Source organism: Esox lucius, chromosome 6 (assembly GCF_011004845.1).
Source record: "Esox lucius isolate fEsoLuc1 chromosome 6, fEsoLuc1.pri, whole genome shotgun sequence".
NCBI classification, from domain to species: Eukaryota; Metazoa; Chordata; class Actinopteri; order Esociformes; family Esocidae; genus Esox; species Esox lucius.
The window spans coordinates 16234825-16253261 of NC_047574.1; the positions used below are offsets into that span (position 1 = coordinate 16234825).

The 18437-nt window shown below is 38.9% G+C and overlaps 1 protein-coding gene across 2 annotated transcripts in view; it reads right to left on the reverse strand.

The window, feature by feature from the left end:
- The window catches only part of chrm3a (cholinergic receptor, muscarinic 3a), an 81482-nt gene extending 72756 nt beyond the window's left edge, over window positions 1–8726 (reverse strand). For both annotated transcript variants that reach the window (XM_034292955.1, XM_010869978.3), the window contains exon 1: window positions 8460–8726. In XM_034292955.1, coding sequence (XP_034148846.1) covers window positions 8460–8509 — 50 coding nt within the window. In that variant the 5' untranslated portion in view covers window positions 8510–8726. The remainder of the gene's footprint in view (window positions 1–8459) is intronic.
- Between the last annotated feature and the right edge of the window lie 9711 nt (window positions 8727–18437).

Sequence of the window (18437 nt, forward strand, 5' to 3'; positions counted from 1 at the left end):
ATTACATATTTTTGTGTGGCATTTGTGCCGCCACTCAAAATCCACACCAAAACATTGAATACAATGACACTATGGAATACTCACTGCACAGTGCTGAGAGGAATGTAAAACAGTTTTGTACAAATATATTAATAAACAATCAAAAATCACAAGTCGTTCCACAGTTTCCCATGTGAATTTTGCACTTTGCATGATATTATAGAGTCAAATTATGACTAGAGGGTATGTGGAGTTAGAAGGGTAAGGGAAAATGCTCCAATACCATAACTGTCTGTCATTTTTGTCTGAGGGGTTTGCACTTTAATTTACCAACATTTGAAATGTAGCCCAAGAAGACATGAAGTGTTTTTATAGGGTTTAGGGTTATATTTTCTGACTTCCCTAAATGTTGAAAAAAGGCATTATTTTGAATAATTGTTCCTGACTGGATTTCGATAAACATACAAGGTTATTTTCAACAACAATGTTCACAATGGTTAGTTCATGGGCTACAGAAATAATGCATGATCAACTACCATGAACTGGTATCTCTAAGTTATTCAAAAAGAAGAAAAGCTGTAGGTATGGCTTTAATTAACTTATTTTCATCAAGTATGGCTATACTCTCAACCCAGCTTCGCTCATTGTCATATACAAGGTAATGTACTATACAGTGTCACAAATCTAATTACAGATCATTGTTCTGCTTTCCCTTTCTTTCCCTCTCACACCTCTTATTCTTACTCTTTATCTACATAATTGCTCCAAAACACAGATGGGCTTACCTGTGCCCATTTCTATTTACGTCAACACCATGATTGCTTGTTGACTAATTATGCTTGTTTGTGTTATACCACAAGAACTGTGGGTTACCAGTATTGGAAATGCATTGATTTGAGTTTGATATATTGAATCGCAGTGTTTCATACATAACAAAATGCTATACAAATAGAGTTGAATGTGTGGTTTCCCAAAACGATGTTATGAAACAGATATTTCTGTGACAACAGGTGAAAAGCGCTTATATGGTGTGGGGATAATGACCTTCCTTCTGGAACATTGCACAGTTTTGTATATTGTTCATATAACCAATTTTAGTGCGTTAGTAATCATGAAGAGCTGCAAAGGAGATCCAGAATATTCACCCACCATTTGGAGATCAGCTGAATTACAGCAACAGTGCATTCAAACCAACTCTCTCATCACGTTTGCTCAACAAGGTTACATACGGTGTAAAAAACTATTTTTGCAGTATACAAAATGAAAATAACAATAGGCGGCACAAGAATTCCCTTCACTATTCAGAGCCTGTTTTCTCATTTAAAAAAAAAAACAAATCTACTGTGTAGATTTTTGGCAACCAGGAAATGACTTTGTTAGTCTGAGGAGAGATAATCGCATTTCTCAGTAAGGACGATGGAAGAGATGAGGGTGCCGTTTTCCAGAAGTCGGTGTGCCTTCTGTTGACCACTTCACTGGCTTTGTGAGATCAAATTTCATCATGGGACTGTCCTCTCGAATGTCTTCTTACAAAACTGTTGAAGCCAAATAATTTGGCCTAGAAATGAATGATTACCTGATTCTTTTGCACAAACGCTATAGAAGAGACAATTTATGGTAGGCCTGTTCTGTTGGTTTTTAATGAAAGGGTTAATTTTCTGATAAGTGGGTAACAATAGGAATATAGTCAAATATGGGTGTAGAGAACTACATTATTTGGAAAAAATTTATATATATATATATATATATATATATATATATATATATGTAAAACAAATATTCCCAGACAGAAAATATCATTCACCACCTTAATTGTACAGTGCCCTTCAAAATAATTGGGACAGTAAAGAAAAAATTGCTTTGATTTTGCTGCGCACTCTAGGTTTTGGGGAGGTTCTAACAGCAAGTGAAATACATGTCCAATCGGATTTAAACCCAGAGATGGACTTGGCCAGTCTAAAACATCCCAGTTTTTCCCATGAAGAACTCCTTGACTCTGTTGGCAGTGTTTTGGGTCATTGTCCTGTAGCATTGTGAAGGGCCATCCATTGAATCAGGTGGCACTTTCTTGTACATCAGTAGCCAAGAGGCCTTTGTACCCTTTTGAATTCATTCAGCAGCTGCTATCATTTGTTATATAATCAATAAAGGTGAGTGAGCCCATTCCCAAGACAGACGTGCATGCCCGTGCCATTACACTGCGCACCAGCCATGGAGGCACAGGACCTTGGAGAGTGCTTACCGGGAGCCGGAATGTTCCAGAAACGGTGCAGTGCACAGCAAGCAGGCACGGTGGGGTGCAGGAACATTCGAGAGGCAGCTGGGAGGGCCAGTTCCAACCCTCCACACCTGCCTCTCTTTATGGGTAATCCATGCGGCTATATAGGGGACACTAAAAGCTGCCTGAGGTGAGACAGAACGAGGCTATTGTCTAATGTGGCGTGTGTTTGTTGTGTTTATGTTACAGACTGTGACAGAGCTAAAGGAGCACTAATATTCCATCCGCACAGAGGAGCTGCTGCGCCGTTGTCTTTAAGTTGCCAGTTTATTCATCCTTTAGTACATTTTTACGTTCTGTTCCCCCTTCTTTCTCTTTTGTTGTGTTTAATAGATCACCCTAAGGCCGTGAACAGCTGTCATGGGTGCTTGCTGTGCCCCGCTACAATATTTAATACCTACAAGGAGTTTAGAATTAGAAAATGATATTTAAAATGATCCAGACAATGAAAATTGTAAAACAACTGGATACATTCACTTAATACAAATTGGAAAAGTAAAAGACTTTAATCATTAACCTGGAGAACACATGTATTTTACAGTATATTTTTGTCCTTGGGTGCTCCTGTTAGGTTCATTGGTATGGAGGTGCCAAGGGGTAGCATCTTTTTCTATTCATGACATCAACAGACATGTATTAGGGGTGTGTCATAGTTGTATACGTTTGAACCCTTTTGATACTGGTAATCAAATGTAATTGTAATTGGAAAACACTCCTGATGTGACTGCAATACAATTTTTTTTAATTTAAGAATAAATTATACAAGAATACAGTCCAGCTTTTGTTTGATGTGCCTTTTATAAATGGACTTTCAATAAATGCACTGCACAAATTTAAAATGAACAACTCCTTTAAATAAAAATCTGGGATCTCTGATTCATTGGTTTCCTCATCTTCTTAGCTCAAAAGTAAAAAATAAATTGACAATCAAGTCTCTTCAACAATTGTCTCCCAGGAAAAAAATAAACGCTGTATTTTGAACTGGGTAGCCACACAGCAATGTTATACAGTGTATTGATTGCCTCCATCCTTAAGCTGATTTCTTAAAGTGAATGTCTGGTTCCTTCAAGGGTCAGCCTTTTAAATTGTGCTTTTAATAGTAAATCTACACATTGACTTATCGCTGACTCTGGATGCACACTTTGTTGAGTAGTACATTGAGCAAAACAGAATGTGAAGAAAGCATTGAATCTTGTTTCACTTTTAAGGCAGAAGTATCAGCTGATGTAGGCCTTACAGGGAATAAGGCTTGGTTTATTTCGGAAAAGTGGATGTGCTGATTCCGATGCAGTGACTTGGTCTAGATACTTTGAGAGACTTGAAGTTTATTTTTCCTCTCTTTACTATTTCATTCAGGGAGAGAGATGGAACCATACGTTTAGTTCTACACAAGAATAGAAAATAGTTGCAGTGATATGAAAACCAAAAAATGAGCGAAAACAAACACTAGGGAGGAAGGAACTTCAATAGGGACAGAGATCAAGAACACAGGTGGGGGCAATAAAGACAAACAGCCACCCAGAAACCCAACAACGTGCTGTTGTCTTCAGCATTGCTTGGGCATTACAACCCAGAGCGTCCGCTTATGATCATAAGTGGCGCCTCCCCATACGAGATCTCATAAGATGGAATGCACAGAAAATAGATATTCTCAACTGGATCATTTTTGCTGTTAAGAAATGTCACCAGTGTGCATACAGATGCCACCTCACCATCCAAATCAACTGCAAATATGGTCTGTTAGTGTTAGGGTCTATAAACTAAGTTGTATCAAGCAGGTTTCCATTCCCAGATAAAGATCCAAAGATCCCAAAATATCCCCTGTAACTTGATGAGGTAGCTCCAACTGACCATAACCAACTGAAGAAATGAACTGTAAAAGACCCTTCCCAAAAGTCACCAGGTTTAGTGTGGACAGCCTATTAAGCAGTTGCAGACATATTTCAAAAAGGAGAGACAATCTCCCGGTGGAGGCCAGAATTGCACCACAAACAAGTCACACTGTATTGGAAGAACTCCACGAGTCGCACCCAGGTGTTTGTAAAAGAACATCAACAGTGAGAGCGCCCATGTGGTGGCAGGGTTAGGGCAAAGTGGTGGAAAAGCAGATACAATCATGTGTTACTTTCCAGTCGGTAAGAATGCTTCAGCACCAGCTCCCATCAGTCACAAGCTCCAAACACCAAATGGGTTGAAGATTTCCCAGTTTGCCATGCAAACTCAGCAACAACAACTTGGCATCTCAGGGAAGTGTTCAGTAATCTGGGTCTTCCCCATTCTGTGGTGTCAGACGATGCAGACATTTTTACAAGCATGGAGTTCAAGGCCTTTCTGACAACCAATGCCGTTTTCCACATTACCTCTGCTCCCTCCAACCCCACCTCAAATGGCTTATCAGAACGGTATTCCCGACATCAAAAACAGCCTTGAAAGAGGCAACAGGAGCCATATTGAAAACCAGCGTTTCTCGCCTCCTATCAGCCTATGGCTTTACTCCTCACACCAAAACCTCTCCAGCTTAAATAATGTTTCTTCAGACAGTCGGCAAACCCCCAGAAAAATTATACTTACAGTTAGTCACTGAGTAGTACACTTTCGGCCATCCCCAGTGGAGCGGTTTAGTTCACCACCTTGACACTGTTTAGATAAATCCTGTCCCCATTTTGTTGTTTAATTCTTTGGGTTTGGTTTAGTATTTTCAGACTATGGGTGGAGGTGGGAACATAAGTATGGGCAAGTTAAATGGGAGTTCCTTATGGTGCGGTAAGAGCCGCAACATTGTAACCAGGAAATAAAGTTGTGCAGATTCACCCTGAGATGAGTGCCGATTCATGTCCACACTTCCTTCTTTGAGTTGGGTAAAAAATGTAATCTCTTATATACCCAGACCACACATCAGGCTTCTAAACCTTATAAATCTAGCACTATAACTGCCTAACTCATACGACTCTCCACTTTCCCTAGTATTTTAACTTCCAGTTTTATTTGTACTTTTTACATCAATGTCATCACCAACTGATTTTATACCCCAAAATAAAAATAAAATTACATTATTTTGTTTGTTTGAATCCTGGATACTGATTGCATAGTAGCAGGGACACATTCACTGCAAACCCTAAGTTCAACAGGTAGCAAGTACCTGAAGTTCCATTTTAATTATCAACACACAGCCTAGTAGTCAAGTTATTAAAGTTGTCCACAGACAATATCCCTTCGTGCCATTAGTCTTGAATGTGGTTTGCAACCGGAGTTTGTCTAAAGACCCTGATGTCTGGTCTATCTGCTGTGTACAAAATGCAGGCTTTTGAAATTATTATTTTTACAACCATTCTCTCTGTGCCATATTAAAGCAAAGAAACTGTCAGCTTTTCTGACCAAGGCAAATGAATTAATCAAGATCCGGACCACTGCCTAACGATGGCTTCACACTGTGTATCACAAGTAAAAAAAAATTCTAAATATTACCAGACTAATACCAAATAAGGGATGGGCACTAGATTAAATCCCCCCCCCCCCCAGGCCAATTTCTCTGAAACTAAGCAAGCATTGTGGGTGCAGAACAGCAGCAGTTAGTACAAACAGCACCCAGTCACCATATTCTACCCTTTCTAGGCAAATCCCCTACAGGGAAAAGGCTAAACTACACTAAAATGATTTTATCCCCTTCAAAACAGGCAATATATACCTTAGATCACTGTTTATAAAATCTGCAGAAAATACATTAAGGACCAGCAAGTTGAAGGGATATGTTTGGGTCAGTCAGTTTCATATTTGTTGACACTATTCTCAGCATAAATATCAAAATGACCATACATAAACATGCTCAGATTTGAACTTGGTGATATGGTGCTGCTAGTGAAATACAACATTCAGAGACTGAATACAGACAGAGGAGTTTGGTTCCACACAATTTGAATTATTTACATACAAAAAGAAAGTGAGCATTGAGCTGTACTACAACGAGATATTCATCCATTACGCCAACAGGGATTATTCCATAGACTTTCATGAATCTGGATCGCATGCTTGATTCCTTGGGAACTATGGTACCACTCTGCGTTGATGAAGCACCCACCATGTTTTTACATTGGAGGAATCAACTGCAGAAACGTCAAAAACCTACTCTAATACTAAACAGGTACAGTAACAATACCATATGTTCTCTCCATTCTCTTCCCATTGAGCCATTCATCTAGTAGTATTCAATCATAGTACTTCTGCCCTTACTTGAAAATGATATCAGAGGGTTAGGGTGAGGAGTACTCAAAAGGAATATCCCCTTATAGCTAAGGAGTTTTCCAACACAGCATGATTCCCATAGATAGCAAGCATTTCTCAAAAGAGATGTCATTAACAAAAGCTCTGGCATGAACATTTAATTTGAATGCAATGGAAATGTGGTTCACAGTCTAAAGATAGCCACTCTGTTCTGGAGTCCTGTGAAAGTGGATTTAAATGGATTCAACATAAAGATGAGGACTAATGAATCTCAATGAGTGAGATTACCACAACTGTTGCTCTAAAAGTACACAGAGCTTCCTACTCTAAAATACTGTGAAAGAATTGGCACATGAATAAAACCTTTCCTCAAGTTAGGCTATCCTTAAGCATCACATGATGAAAACAAGTAAATAATAATAATCTTTGGCTGTCACAACCTTCCCATGCGACCATCCATCAAAAGGACATACCCACAAGAGACTTTACAGCATACTGACTGCAACAGATACCAAACCACAAAACCTGTACCTCTAATGTTCATGCAACTGGCTTAGCGTCTGCTTGGAAAGACTTGGACATGGAGACATGAAGAATATGTTTGTACACCATTGCTGTATAAATGACTAACAAATAAAAGGAAAGACATTGAGAATTTGTATTACTTTTTACCCCCACCTCGCAAAACATTTGTTCACATAATTTAATTTCAAATCTATCATCATCACTGGTGTGCAAGGTAAAATTACGTATTTTCATGTCATCCAAAAATTTAAAGGTCTGGAATTTGTTAACAGCATTGGCACTTGGTCTTTGAATCACTGTGTTTTTTCAGTTGACATGAAAATAGAGCTCTTTGTTCTTTACACCATGTGTGGTTTTGTCGTCAAAATAACAAAGCATGAGCAGAAAAGAAAGAAACTGTACAATATGACGGTTGATCAATAGTACTACGTGTCTATTTTTCTTCCACTGGTCCTGTGGCCCTTGTTAAGGTCAGCAAAATCATAAATTTTACAGAGCCCAAGGATATATTTGCCAAAATCCTGGTTGCCTCTGTCAGCCAGACAATAAACCAAAGCACACTATAGTTAATTGGCAACAAAAATCTACATTTTGCAATTGCCAAGTCAACAGATATCTAATGCTTGAAAACCGTTGTTTTTATTGAAGAGGGCATTCCATAACTGCAGGCAGTGTTCTGGTTTGAATGTGCCCCAATATGTTATTACTTGATTAATAAATATTATGTTCATACTATGTTTTTAATTAACAATGCATTCAATAAAGCAAATCTCTTTAATTATTTTTTCAGGTCAATGGTAAACAACATTTTTCACCGGCTGTATTTTTCCAATTTATTTTCCAAATTCCAGGTACAACTCACACAATGTGCTCATCATGGAACAATTCCCAAATAATGGCAAGCATGTATTTAAGCCTCCAAACACAAGGGAAACAGCTGGCACAGAAAGATGTCAGAATCTTTGAAACAAAAGCTTTGATATTACAGTTACACCAGAGAGAAGTCTGTATATTGCATTATTACTTACCATACAGTCTTGACATTATCCGAGTCTGACAAAGTGCCCTCAATAAAAAATGAACATGCTTTTTCTTTTCTTTTTTCATGAAGCAAAGTTAGTTCAATCGTTTTCAAGTACTAGTTTGTTGGCGATGATGCTGATGACATTTAAATAACAACTATATACTGTCACAAGCTTCTGCGTACTTTGAAAAGAGCGTAATAAAAAATATATTCTACATATAAAAAGGTTGGTCACTGTAACAAACAAAACGACATAATGTCCTAATGCTATATTTAACATTTCTGTAATCTTGGAACATATGGCAATGGTGAAATGTAACATTAATTAGCGACAGTGCAAAAAAAAAAACGCAGTTAATTAGTCCACATAAATTTAAGCTACTGTGAGCAAGAGGAAATATATAAAACGCACATTGCTCACAAATGTGTACCTACCTCACAAATTTCAGTAGCTTCATTGATGGGTGACGCCAAGAAGGATACATAAGGCGCAACGAAACAGTCCATTTAAATGTGCCACAGTTTCCTACAATATGTAGTCCAAACTAAGTGGTTGAAGCCCTCTCTGACCGTGGGCGCACCCTCGTAGCAACCATCTGGATTTACCGTTGTCGCTTATCGGTCAGCGAACCATCAAGATCCGGACACAATTACAGAAGGGCTGTGGAATCTCCAGGGTCTTTCTCAAAATCATTCATCGCGTCCTCGCTCCTCACATCCTTTTCAAAACTCAGTCCAGGGAGGGTCAGAGGAGCGGGACCTCTGCAGAGAGGACGCTATGATTATGATATTGAGAAAAGGCCCACGAGCGCATGGGATGCATCTCTCTGGGTACATTAGTGTGATTGGCCAGGAGAACAATGACGCACCACCAGGTGGCACAACGTTGTTTTATCCAGTGCCACGTACAGTTGCTAAATATTCTCGAACAATGATATTATGGAAATCCCTGGTTTTGAGTTAATGTGACTCCCAATTTGTACATGTCGACTAGGTATTTTTGTATACACACCGAGCACCTATATGATACAAACTACTGTCAAGCTGGGCAGAGCCACAGTACTTTTGGTTATATTTACTCCGCCTAACAATATCGGATTAAAATCGAATCAGTATATTATCACATCTCATTAAGCATTCTGGAAAAAAGAACATATATTTTGTTTACCAGTTTCGCAATATAGTCGAAATAAGGGTTGGTTACATTTTTTACAGGTTGGCTACGCCCAACAATCTGTGTTAGGCTGTAATAGAAATTCATACAATAACTATACTGTGTATTCATTTAGCAGCCTATTAACATGCGCCTATAGTCCTACTTGACATATGTTATAACGCATGACCTTGTAAAGAATAAAAACAACGATGTGTTCAGAGTGTGAAACAATCACTTTGTATGACACTGTTGATGGCTCTTCGTACGTTTTTCCACTCACGAAATAGTGAATTTTGTTTACTATTCAACTTCAATTTGATGAATTAAAATATACGTCTGTTCACGTGTAAATTTCATCCAAATCAGGACCGCGCTTGCAGCCTGAAATAATGCGTCCACTGCTTCATGCGCCCGTTAGCCTCATCATATAGCTGACATGCTGTGATGTTAAATAATGGTGCAAATGCATAGTTTTGTTTTTCCATTTTCTATTAATTATTTTTGCAGCTTTACCAGTATGGCATACCTATGGAATTATCTTTGATTCAATAAGAGCAAACAAAAGTATTAGTTTTGCAAATACTGGTACTGAAAGCAAAACATTAACCACAATTATTGTGATCACAAAAATACGTAAATATATTGCAATTAAAATATATAAAATATGTAAATATATAGCTTTTTTTTAATGTGAGAATTGATGATTTTTTATTTTTTATTTTATCATTTTCAGGAATTTCAACAAATGTTCTTGCAAGCTTAGGACACACGATTTCAAAAGTGTCAGAGTGATTTTGGCCCACTCTTTTTTGTCAGATTTGCTCCAGGTTGTTCAGGTTAGTTGTAGGATGTCTGGACCAATTTTCCAATAGTTTGACCTTGTGCTTGGGATCATTGCCCCGCTGAACTGTGAATTTCCCCCTAAGCTCCAATTTTTTTTTTATCAAATTCTTTCAGCGTTTTTTTCAGCCATTGAACCATTGCAATGTTTCATTAAAAGAAGCAAATAGAACAAAATGTGGAGCAGTCTACTTTTTTCTAATTGTAATTTCACAGCACAGAGCAAAACAAGCCATTTCCTATCTTGGCTCATCAAATTAAATAGTTTCACTGAGGTGTGATACAGTCCATTTCATAATCTCTTATACTCTCATTAGGTATTAGAACATAATAGGTCTACTTGTGTAACTCGATTTTCTTTGTCTCCACTTGTTCTTCCTTTAAAGTAAATTACTGATGGAGAACAAATGTCACTGCAAAGATGCACAAGGACAGTGCAACCATGTAATAAGCCATAGCTTGTTGCACCAACAAAAAAACGAAATATCCTTGCCCCAAATATGGCACATTAACCAGCTGCAAGTAGAAAGAAAGACATTATACTGATTGGTGACATCTTTGAATAAATTATTTAAATTACTTGAATTTGATGTTTCTAATTACAATAACATGATTGTAGCTTTAACTTTCATAAATACCTTTTATATTCATGAGTAAAACTTGATCAAAAATACCTATGAAATAACTGACACTGGGAATTGTATTTTTGATAACTGTATTGTTTGGAAAACATTTTGTCATGGCATTCTTTAAGGGTATAAATGGAAATAGATGAATAAATGTTACTTAACAGAAATGGGTGTCTGCTCTGTCTTGTAAACTTTACAGTTGAATCCAAGTAGAGTGAGATAAACAAGGATGCCCTAAAAGCCAATATTTATTTGATTTTGAAGCCCTTATCCACCATGACCTCATCACCTTCCGGTTAAGCTTTTCATGATGTTCCACATTTGGGGTGCAATGATTTTGACCGGGAAGATCAGGAGCCAAATGTGGCGAAACAAATATCTTGGGTAGGGATCCAGGTGTTGAGCACTGCGTTTCTTAGGCAAGAACAATGATTATGTAGAAGATGCGAGCTTTAACAGGAAGCCAGTGTAATGAGTGGAGGAGCAGGATGACATTGTTACCTTGGGAAGGTTGAAGAGCAGGTTGAACACAAAAGCTTGAGGTGGTGGCTAATAAGCGCAGGATTTTAGCAAGGCACACATCTGGGTATCAGATGGTGGGAAGGAGAAAAATAGTGTCATCTACACAGGAATGGAAGTTGAAACCAAGTGAGCATGTGATTGAGATGTGTGATGGTGTATAGAGGAGAGAAGGCCCAGAACAGAACCCTGGGGGATACCGGTAGTTACACCGCTCGGAACAGATAAAGATCCTCTCCACATTACCTGGCGGGAGTGGCCTGCCAGGTATGATTCAATCCAAGAGTTGGCAGAACCTGAGTCAACCAGTCCTGAGAGGGTAGAAAGGAGGATCTGATTGTTCATAGTGTTGAAAGCAGAGGAGACAACTTGGACGACGAGAACAGAGAGTTAACAGAGATGAAAATGGTCTTGTTCGAGTGGTTTGTCTTGAAACCTGAATGTGTAAGGGTCAAGGAGATCAATTTGAGAGCGATAACAGAAGAGCCAATATGGTCAAGATTTAGGGAAAGGAAGAACATTGTTAGTGGCCTGTCAGAAGGGTCAAATATTGGTTTCTTGAGGAAGGGAGCTACTAATGCCACTCTATACTCAGTGGGGACACATTGTCCGGGATGCATTGTTGAGGTAGGTCTCCAGAGAATATTTCATCTGGAGTGCTGGGACACAGTGGTTAATAAATAGACAAGTTTGGTGTGTCAGGGATCAGTGGACACAAAAGGTAGTGTGAATGAGGTGCAGATGTCATCAACCTTTTCAAAGTGGTTGACAAAGTAATCTGCAGACAGAAGATAAAAGGTGAAGAAGTGAGCAGAGACCTGGTGGGGAGATTAATCTGCAGACAGTTTCTACTAAAGATGAGGCCAAGCGCATAACCTGCCTAGTAAGTGGGAGGAGCACGGGTGACATGGAAAGAAATTAATCAAAGGCAGACGTTCAACAGGAGGTTGAAGTTGTCCAGTATTATGAGCGGTGAGCCATCAGGTAATACTCGTTCATTGACCAGATATTACAGACAAGTAGCATGCTATTCTGAAATATATGATTAACTAGTCTTGCCAGAAATGCTATTTCAGTAGTGTGCTAACGGTTATGAATGTGATGAGAGCGGGTGGGCTCATATCTATTAGGAGTGACCTAAATGACAGGAAGGGACATCACTACATTGATAGCAAGCCCCAACCCTAATCGAAAAATGGAGAGAGAGACAAAAGAGAGGTGTGTGCATGTGTGTGAGTGAAACAGGAGGAATGTTTGCATCTCTTGTTGACTGCAAACCCCAAACCCGGAGTGTGTGTGTGTGTGAGTGAATTAAGGAGGTGTATGTTCTTGTTGTTAGCAACCAACCTTTTTGCCGGACCACGTACGCAGAGCCAACCAAGAGGAGCGAAATGTCTCTGACTGAGTGAGTGTCTAGCCATTGTTAAATAGCGTAGAGACGTGGACTGCCACCCAGTAGACCAGTTATTGAATCTGGCCAGGGACCAGAAAGATTAGCTGAGGACAAGCAGGCTACAAACATCAGTAGCTCCTTACAGTAAACTAAGCGAACAAGCCAAAAGAAAAATATTACCCACATTGGCTGAACTGTCAAAGACAAGAAATTCACCACAACTGTGGTCCTGTTTACAAGACTTTGAAATGCAGAGTATGGAACGCTGTTTGGGTCATTGCGTCTCAAAATGATTGTGTTAAGTAACACTATTTAATGCATTGAATAGACCTATTGACCAATCAGCTCTTGAATATGAGCTAGCTTGACTTAATTCTTTACATTTACATTTCTTTTTTACACAGCGGGATTACAGTATCATTTTTAATGTGTATGTCACAGTTATTCATTGGTACGGATGTAATGATGCTTCCCTGGACAGTAGTGTTGCACACCGGTCATTGCAGGAAAGGCAGCCTGCAGTACTTCAGAACTGTACAGTACTGCCGGAGCGAGCAGTTGAAAAGACATGGTTAACCCCCTCAAATACGTTCCGGTAGCTCCATGCCCGCCTAAACCATCTCTTGGGCATGTCCAATATGTGCCAGGACCTCCTGATTTACAAATTAAGCACTTCCTATAAGTGTGCTGAAAGTTGCAAAAAAAAATTACAAATTGTGAAGTTTACCCAACTGATAATATACAATGGATATAAAAAGTCTGACATGATTTATCTTTGTCTCATTCTTTTACATCACAAGAACCTGGCATTTGAACAAGGGTGTGTAGGCTTTTTTATATCCACTGTATACTGTACAACTACAATATGTTGATACTGTAGCTGACTCCAATTCCTACTCTGCTAGAGCAGCCGTTCACATCGATGCCAAGTGCCACAGCACTGTAAACTGCGGCATAATGAAGCATATGATTTGTCATGATTGGATAGTTTTGTAGGGATGCATGTAGCCTACTAAATGTATTTATTTCGTGTGGTCCACTAATTCAGTGCTTGGCATTTTGCAGGCTAAATTAGGGGGAACAGCAGACCTTACTGTATTCAGTTGGGTGGATGCTCCACGTTGGTTTCAGAATGGTGTATTCACTCCGCCCAAAATAAAGTTGGAGTTTTAAAACGTTTAGTAAAAAGTATCTATTTGGTAAATTCATTAATTGAAATAGTAAACTAATTATTCTTCTCTTGACTAATTGAATTACATATTGTTTGTTTGCGTTAGTACTACATAGCTGATTCAAATGTCAAACCGTCATCTATAATTTAATGGTACAGTATTGCTTTCTCCCATTGAGCTCCATTAGTGTGGAATTATCTGCGGATTCATGTGAGAGATGAAGATTCAGTTTCAACATTTAAGTCTTTACTGAAGACTAATTTCTTCAGTAGGGTGTTGTCTGGCCCAGGGGCGTGAAGGTGAACGGCAAGGCACGGAACTGATGAAACATCCTAGCTGTCTTTGCCTGGTGGGCTCCCATGTCTCCATTGGGATATCCTCTCTCCAAAGCTATTATCAATCAATCAATCAATCAAATGTATTTTATAAAGCCTTTTTTTACATCAACTGTTGGCACAAAGTGCTTTTACAAAACAGCCTGAATTACTTGTGTTACCCCATGCCATTCTTAATGCTCATGCAATGAAACAGAACTTGGACTGTGGACTATACTTGGCCAAGGTTTGCGGTTGGTTAGCTCCCTTTCGAGGTCTGACACTTGGCAAAGTAGGTGGAGCTACAGTATTTCTTGCCAGGTTGACCCTGTCCAGGGTTATCTTCGGACAGGGCTACAGTTTCTTGTGAATTATGTGTATTGTGAAAGCTAGTTTAATGCTGGTTTAATTAAAGAAACAATAGATGACTATTAGCAAGGCTCCAGGAGATATGTAGTAATAGTATGCTAGCAAGTTAGCTAGCTCAAGTTAGATTGCCTCAGGCAGCTTCTTTTCTGCTGTGTGTGTAGATGTTGAAGTGATGAGAATTTCTTTTGACGGAATTGTATAAATCTTCAATGTTCAGTGGCCAGTGCAACTCCATCAGTCGAAACTCTTGTGCTGACTCCAGTCATATCGGGGAGGTACTACATACTGAAATCGCTTTGAACTGTATATTGTGGTTTTCTTGAAATCATTCCAACGCTACACTTCTACATTAGATTAATATTAAAGGTATGTATACTGCAACAGAGAAGCAGTGGATTGATCTTTTAAATAATGCAACAAAATCAATATTTGGCAATCACATGTTTGAAAATAGTGTAATGTTATATAGACCCAAAAGAATCCACCAAACTTGTGGATGAGTAGACCAGTGGCTACAGAAAAGAGAGCTGAGGACTGAGAAAGGTCAGGTCCCTTATAATAGTCAAACCTGCATATCCCCCACTAGTAGGCCTACTACAAAACTTGTCTGCCAGCAAAATGACCTTTACTGAGACCAGGCAACTTCTGAAGCAGACTAAATACTTGTGTTCCTTTATCAAAAATTTTTCTGCTTTTTTGTCTGTGAACTGCAATTCAGGTTTTAGCTGTGCATGTGACAAGTCTAACTAGTTTATATTTTTAATAAAAGTTCATATGTACGTTAATGTGAATAAGTGTGTTTTGACACAAGCCTATGAGCAAAACCAAATGTTTAATTGATTGATTGAAAACACAAATAAGAAGTGAATTTTAATCCTCAGTGGAATGCATAAGCCAATTAGAAGTATTGTCAGAGACTTCAAACCTGGGTTTTTTCTCTCTACTTACTTTTCCAGGACAGACTGCTTCCCAGCTCCCAGTCACATTTCCCATTCTAACGTCTGTATTTATTTGACAGGCAAAATGCTGTATGGCCCAGGTAAAATAAAATAAAATGTACATTAACGGTCCTGATTAACACCACATTAGAAAGAGATGACAGTAGTGTACAGTAAGTGAGCGGAATGACTCTTCAGGTCATTGAGCAGCGTATAGCTCTGGTTGAGCAGTGCACACCATGTGAACAGATAATCCTTAGCCTTTAGGTCAATCCTGTGAGAGTGTTGTCGAGATTTTTTAAAGCAATATCAGGAAGAAGGTACAATACATGTGAAGGGGGCCCTCTAAAAAGAAGCTTAAACTGACACTTCCAGGGGAAATCAAAGCAAGGACTTCATTTAAATATAAAAGGGAATGGTCTAAAACAACAGAAAAAAATACTTTATTAATAGAAAGCAATGAACGCCAGGCTAGTTTTGCACTGCAGTAATGACTAAGAAGTAGTGAATTCTGGATGGTATTACACAGAAATGCAAGATGCAAAAAAGACATTTGTAAATGTTACAGTTTTTACCGTAATTTTGCAGATGCTCTGATGTAGCTAGGAGGGACAACCTCAAAACCCTGTAGTAGCAGTATACTTTATTCAAGGAAGTGGCTATCATTCAGTGCAGAATATTAATACTAAAACTAAAAAATACTAATTAAATCTGCTAACAAGGCAAAGTTTGGGGGAAGCTACAACTAATTGAAATATTCTTAAAAAGTTAGGGTTTCAGATATTTTAAGGCAAGAATTTTGGTTTCCTAGCTTCAAGGGAAACCTAATGCTTAAACCATTAGGATGCCAGGGCAGAGAAGAGCTTTGCCATGTCTGAGCGGTTGCTGCCATCCCACAGGGGTAGTATGGCCAAGAGACCAGAGGTGACAGAATAAAGAGCTCAGGTAGGGATTTAGTGTTTGAGCACTGCCTGAATCTAGGTAGGGGCAGGTTTAACTGGAGCCCAGTGGTCTGTGTGGAGGAGCGGGTCGGCTTTGGAGAATATGGGAAGGTTAAAGAACAGACAGGCTATTTGAGTGGATGGAGATTGAGGGTGATTGAGGGCGAGTCCTTCCAAAAGTGAGTTGCAGTAGTCCAGACATGATACGACAAGTCCTTGGATTAGTACCTGAGCTGCTTTCTGTGTGGGTTAAGGTCGTACTCTGCAAATGTTGTACAGCATAATCCTGTAAGATCGAGTCACCGGGCTTGATGTGACAGGGTGTTGTCCAGGGTTACACCAACCATATATTACAGAAATAATACTACCATATATAGCATTTTGTGTCTGAGAAATGAAAGTACACATCTTCCCTTATGTTTGAGACCAAAATATGAGTCAATGTTTGTATTGCTTAATTTTTTTGCATTCATTTTTGCTCAATATCATTGAGGATGCCAATACTTGACTGTATTCCGAGAGAGCGGGGAAATTTTTTTTTTGCATAGACAAGTTTGTTGTGTGAGAAACCAGTGGACTCAATGGACTGAATAAGTCAGGTGCATCTGTCGTCAACCTTCAAATAATTGAGAAAGTCACCTGCAAAGAAAAAATATTCAGTGGGCGGACTGAGGAAAGAGATGAATGTGGCAAAGAGTTTTACGCAGTTAGTAGATGATGCTTGAAATTCCAAGTGATACAACTTTTTTTTCAAGTGATATAACTCTCTGCAGGAAACAGAGAGGACAAAAAGGTAGTGAGGACGGAGTGAAAGGAAAAAAGGATCATCCAACCCTGCTCTCTGAGCTAGGAGTCACAGAACAGAATACTGGGCTGGCCTGGAGGAAGGGGGATGAGGGAGGAGATGGATGTGGAGATGGAGGAGCGTTGGGTAAAAGATTCAGGAGACAAAACAGCAAAGGATTTAGAAAGAAAATAAAGAGCACAATAGGGGATAGAGAATCAAGTCTCTGTCAGAGTGTAAAAGTTAATCTATGTCTCAATCAAAGGTTAAGGGCCTGAGGGGCCTGTGACATTTGTTAAGTTGAACTCTGCCTTGTTAACAGATGCTTTGACAATTGCAAATGCTTCCAGAGACCAGACATTCCTCATGGGTAGGCTATAAAACTTCAAGGAGAAAATAAGGATAGAAAAGTACAATTTAAGATCAGATTTTTGTAATCTGCCCAGGTAAGAAACTATGTGCAATAGTGTTGTGCGGTCTTCCTTCTTTTTTCTTCTTTTAATAATTCTGTTGAATAACAGCAGATAGCCTAGTGGTAAGGGAATTTAATCATTAACTGAAAACCTGCAAAATGTCATCACTGAAACGGCAAGCTAAGAAATCTATTGTTTTATCCATGAGCAAATCAGTTAGCCCTAATTGCTCCCATGTTGTTTCTGCAAATGGGAATGTTTTCAGTCATCCTACTTGGTTAAATAAGGGACAACAAAAAGAAAAACTGCCATTGACTACTGCAAGTAAATTTGAAATAAACTTTAGATTCATCTTAATAACCAATCTGGTTATTCTCTCAGATTCCAAGGTGGAAAGTAGTTACTGTATTTAAATTGGGATTCCCCTTGCATCGAAAAATATATTTTACCATCAGTGTTCCCTATTGTTGAGCTGAGGATTGTGAGCCCACCATTCATTCATTTCACACTACATTTCCAGAGGTTCTCCCATGTCAGGCTTGGCAGTTAATACTGCTAGAGGCAAACATTTTGGACAAGTAATGTTCCTACCATTTATTTACACACTCTTGAAGAGCGCAACAGTCTCAATATTTATTTTCTGAAACCTCAACATTCAGGAGCTTCCTCTCCATCAAGACGGTTAGGGTTTCCTCAACGGTGGATTTAATTGCATACCCCACTAATTAATCTGTAAAGAATAATACATGCAAATATGGGGGGCATTCATTTTCACCTTTACGGTGTTATTATAAGACACAGACCAGGAAACCAGGTAATATGACCTTCCCACTGTAATGGCAAACATAATTCCCTCACCTGGGAATTTTACCCTTTTCATCTTGGAGAATGTTTTCACTATTCATAGAGAATGTAGCTCTGTATCACAGATTTTTGTGATATCTG